General features: G+C 36.3%; 1 protein-coding gene across 1 annotated transcript; it reads left to right on the top strand.

Annotated features, from left to right (window-relative positions):
• Window positions 1-1362: 1362 nt before the first annotated feature.
• LOC114726807 (pentatricopeptide repeat-containing protein At1g60770) lies at window positions 1363-3976 on the top strand. Its single transcript, XM_028913521.1, has 2 exons — window positions 1363-1670; window positions 2366-3976. Exons 1-2 carry the CDS (start codon window positions 1443-1445, stop codon window positions 3608-3610), a joined length of 1473 nt encoding a protein of 490 aa, XP_028769354.1. The 5' UTR covers window positions 1363-1442; the 3' UTR covers window positions 3611-3976.
• The last annotated feature ends 1120 nt before the right edge of the window (window positions 3977-5096 follow it).

The raw sequence follows: 5096 nt of genomic DNA on the forward strand, positions 1-5096 counted from the left end.
TAAAAAATTGGAACATTTTGTTATAATAAGGAAAAAGTAAAGTAAAGGACCCAGAGAAAAATTCTTTATTGAGGAGGATCATAAAAATTCTAATTATTTAGAAGGATCAAATTTCAAAATATAAATATAAAATACTAAGTTATCCCCGTTCTTAGATACCTCCTCAAACGCTACAGCGTGGAATCGAACCCCCTCGCTTTTAAGTGAGAGGGTGCAATTCTTTGTTAAACTCACTGATGAAGGGTGCTTTTTTCAAAAATTTTATTCTGCCTAAAACAATGTAATTGGGTATGTTATCTAAGTTTTGGGTATTCTGGCCCAAAACAACTAGACGAAATAAGAGCAAAAAATTTTGGGTTCTGAGCTTAGGAATAAGCCCATTATGTGTATGCAAGACCCAAAAAATTTTAAAAGCAGGCCATTTCTAAAATCCAAGAAAGTCAGAGCCCAAATCAAGAGGCCGATTTATTTCCACAAGAAAAGTACAAAGCCCCCGATCATTTTCATTTTTTGGAAGAGAACTACTAAGAAGGTTTTAAATAGAAATCAAATTATGATTTTAAAAGTATTTTTATATTATACAAAATAAATATACAGAAAAATTTATCTCGTTTTATGAAAAAGTACTTTTAAAAAGTACTTTTATACAATCCCAAGCACCCTCTAAAATTGATGAGCAAGGAATACGCACTCTATAAGTGACAGCGGTTGGGGATGAGATGAGATACCTCCTCCCTCTTCTTTTTTTAATTTTTTTTAAAGATTTCATTTATTTTATTTATTTGGGTTAACTTGTATTTAAGCCCTAGTATCCCCAAATTAATTAATTTTTCATATATCTAGAGTATTTTTTCAGCTAGTGAGTATTACTTAAAAAATACTTTAGGAATGTTAGTTACATTAAAAATTAATTTAGAATACTAAATGTTATTGGAAAAATATTTAACGATGTTTGATACATTAAAAATTAATTAATTTAAAATGCTGATCCTACTGTAAAAATACTTTAATGCTTGATACACTAAAAAAATAATTATCTTATAATATTGAGTGCGATGAAAAAATACTTCATAACATTATATGAATGTATAAAAATTAATTAATTAAAATATTAGGTGTTACTAAAAAATATTTTAAAATGTTAGATGACCTAAATATTAATTAATTTAAGATATCAGAGTCTACCATAAAATATCTTAAATTATTGAATGTAAAAATTAATTGAAAATGTTGAGTTTACTCTCTTGAAAAATTTTTTACAAAAAACCAAAAAAAAAGAGGGCCGTCATCCCCAAACGCCGCCGTTTGGGGGATGGGCATGCCCTTGCTCATGGATGCCCGAGCAGGGGAAGAGGCCCCGAGTACTACTAGGGTTTGGGGTTCTGCTGAATGCTGATGGAAATATTTCAATCTAGGAGAGAGGGAAACACAAGGAGGAAGAAATGGCTATGATGCAACTGCATGGGCGCACGAAGAGCGTTGTGAAGCGCTCAAAGAAGTACTTGGAGGAAGCACTTTACCAGAGACTCTTCAAAGAAGGCGGATCTGAGGCGAGTGTCCGGCAGCAGCTGAATCAGTTCATCAAGAGTGGCAAGCGCGTTTACAAATGGGAGGTCGGAGATACCCTCAAGAAGCTTCGTTCTCGCAAACTCTACGGTCCTGCTCTCAAGGCATGGCTTACCACTATTTCCATCTATCACGCGTTTTGTTTTCTGTAGTTTGAAATGAAAATATTTCATTTGGGAAGTTTCCAGTTGTCGTTGGTCTGCCTCACTGACATTTCGTAAGATATGCCTTTAACTTGAGCATATATGACTAGTCAGATGAATGTGAATTTAACGACATTGAGCTTGCGTTGTTGTATTTCTAGAACCAGTGTGTGTATAGACTCTACTTCTTTTTCTTAGTTATTATTTGCCCAATATCTGTAGTTTGATCTGGTATACAATGCAATTTCTGTCTTATATTCGAAGGCAGTAATCGTAGTTATGGAACAGTCGATCAATGTGGGTTGTGAATTATGATAGTAATTGACTAACTTGCACCTGGCAGGCGATTTGCGCGCACAAATGACTTTGTGTTACGCTTGTATAATACCATAGCCACAACTGTTCAAGAACTTGATCCCTATCGGGATGATGACTTTAAAGCTAGACGTGTAACTTTGAAACAGTTTTTTGAAGATTCATGCGATAAATTGTATAAATTCACGATTCATATATTACTAAATTTTGTTATGGTTAACTGTCATTGTGGGAAGCAAATAAGAAAAACTACTCATGCTTGAATTTGGATGTCATAGTTTGCATCGGATAAGTTTATGCTACGTCTAATGGAAAATGGCTCTTATTCTCTTATGTTACAGTTATCAGAAACCATGGGTAAGAGGAATATGATCAAGACTGTCAGTGACCATGCTATACATTTAGATCTGCTTGCAAAAGCTCGGGGTGTCACAGCTGCTGAAAATTATTTCATTGATCTTCCTGAATCGGCAAAAAATCACCTTTGTTATGGTGCCCTTTTGAACTGTTACTGCAAAGAATTGATGACTGAGAAAGCTGAGGGACTTATGGAGAAGATGAAGGAGCTCAATCTTCCTATAACCTCCATGCCTTACAACAGCCTTATGACTCTTTACTCAAAAGTTGGGCAACCAGAGAAGATCCCAACCATTATACAAGAAATGAAGGCAAGCAATGTCATGCTGGATTCTTACACATACAATGTCTGGATTAGAGCCCTTGCTGCCATGAATGACATATATGGTGTCGATAGGGTTATTGATGAGATGAAGAGGGATGGTCGAGTCACCGGAGATTGGACGACATACAGTAATTTAGCATCAATTTATGTTGATGCTGGCTTGTTTGAGAAGGCTGAATCAGCACTCAAGGAAGTGGAGAAGAAAAGTGCTTGCAAGGATCTTACTGCTTACCAGTTTCTATTGACCTTATATGGGCGAATTGGAAAAGTGCTTGAGGTCTATAGGGTCTGGCGTTCTTTGAGGGTGGCATTTCCTAAAACTGCAAACATTAGCTATCTGAACATGATCCACACATTGGTCAACTTGAATGATCTTCCAGGAGCAGAAAAATGTTTTCGGGAGTGGGAATCTGGGTGCTCTAGTTATGATATCCGGATTGTAAATGCTTTGCTAAGAGGATATGCCAAACAAGATTTGATAGAGAAGGCTGAAGAGCTTAAAGAGAGGGCTCGGAAGCGAGGGGCAAAGCCAAATGCTAAAACCTGGGAGATCTTTCTGGACTACCACTTGAGAAGAGGAGACTTCAAGCTTGCAGTGGACTGCATAGCTAAAGCTGTATCTATTGGTAGAGGAAACGGTGAGAAGTGGACCCCGCCATCTGAAATTGTTGATACTATGATGAGGCATTTTGAGCTAGAGAAGGATGTTGATGGTGCCGAAGGTTTTATAGGGATCCTGAAGAGTTCTGTGGATTCCCTAGGTGCTGAAGTGTTTGAATCTCTTATTAGAACTTATGCAGCCGCTGGTAAAACCAGCTCTGTAATGCGCCGACGATTGAAGATGGAAGAGGTGGACTTGAGTGAAGACAGTAAGAAGTTGCTTGAGGCAATAAGCGTGGATTAATTCATGCTTGGGAACTCCCCTGGAAGTTAGAATTGCGATGGAGGAAAATATCAGATCCAGTGGTCTGTCTGCGATGTTTACTTTGGTAATAAAATCAGAAAATTTGCTGAAAAATATTGTCACACATACAGTCCACCATGAAGGGCCCTCTTTTTTTGATTGTTCATTAAAGTGTCCCATTGTTCTACAGCCACATTCGTTTACTACTATTACTTAAGGATTGCTCCAATTTTAGAGCGAGGCTGCTAGAACTGGCCCTGTATTTGAAGTCCCAAAAAGGTTAGTCCATGGGAGCCTGACCAAGTTTTTTTGTGATAATGGTTTCAGTATGTTATGGATTTAGCATATGTGCTGGTTGAAGTCGAAGTCATCAGTTGATTCATCAGCGACGCATACCATTTGGGATTGAACAAAGGACTGGTTCTTGTAGGAGAAGATAAAACAAAAAGTTTTTAATCCCGTGATAATTATATACTCTTTCAGTTTTAATATAGATTAATTGTTGAGTTGGTTTTGGTCTAAATATAAGATCATTTCTTATATTTGTCAATTTTCTCTAAATTACCTTATAGATATTCTTCAACCATAATCAGGTAGAAGAGGGAGAGGGTGTATTAAGAAAGATGATTATGGTGCTTTAGAAAAAATATAATTAACTAACTTATCTAGTTTTTTAATCTAATCAAATTAACTTATCTACCTCCGGTCCTAATTATAATTGACTTTTTGAGGAGATTAAAGAAGTTTAAGTTAGTTATTTGTATAAATAAGTGTTGTCATATATCCTAATTAAGGTTGGTTAGAACTATCATTATAAGAAGGAGGAAAAAATGCATATATAGAGACAACTTATAATTAGGACTCAAACGTTTATAATGACCGGAGGTAGTATTAAAGAGCGGAGGAGTATTAAGAAACTTGGTAAACTTGGAGACGTTTATGTCCAATTTTGAGTGGCAAAGTCGTTCTCATTTTTCACTAACGTCCAATTCTTTTTTTCTGGGCCTGGAATGGTACTTTAATTAATCAAAACTTAAAAGGAGAAAAGAAAAGAAAACGAGACGGAAACAGGGGCCAAAACAGGGATATTGAAGAATAGGACTATCTTCACGGGCATTATTCTCAGAAATCGACTTTAAAATTGTACCCCCCAAAAACAAAAGACTTAAAAATGTCTAAACAAAACTGATAGCGAAATTGTCACCACCGAAGTTAGCCATAACTTCGTGTTGAAAAATAATTAAAAAAGTAGTTTAGGACCACACTGAAACGCTTGTGGGCGAGAAAAGATGGATCTCGCACCCACGCATGGGTGGGGGGAGAGAGCCCATGCGTATTTGAAGATCTGAAGAAACTACAATGAATGTTGTGTTACATAAAACTTAAAATTAACCTCTATTGTTTGTTAACAATGACCTTATGGTCCAATAGGAGGTGACATGCGAGTCTAATCTCGTTGGTTTCTTGAAGCATTGGAAAGCTTGAT

The sequence above is a fragment of the Neltuma alba genome, unplaced genomic scaffold (genome assembly GCF_004799145.2).
Source record: "Neltuma alba isolate B1F8T4 unplaced genomic scaffold, ASM479914v2 tig00012407_pilon, whole genome shotgun sequence".
Taxonomy (NCBI): Eukaryota; Viridiplantae; Streptophyta; class Magnoliopsida; order Fabales; family Fabaceae; genus Neltuma; species Neltuma alba.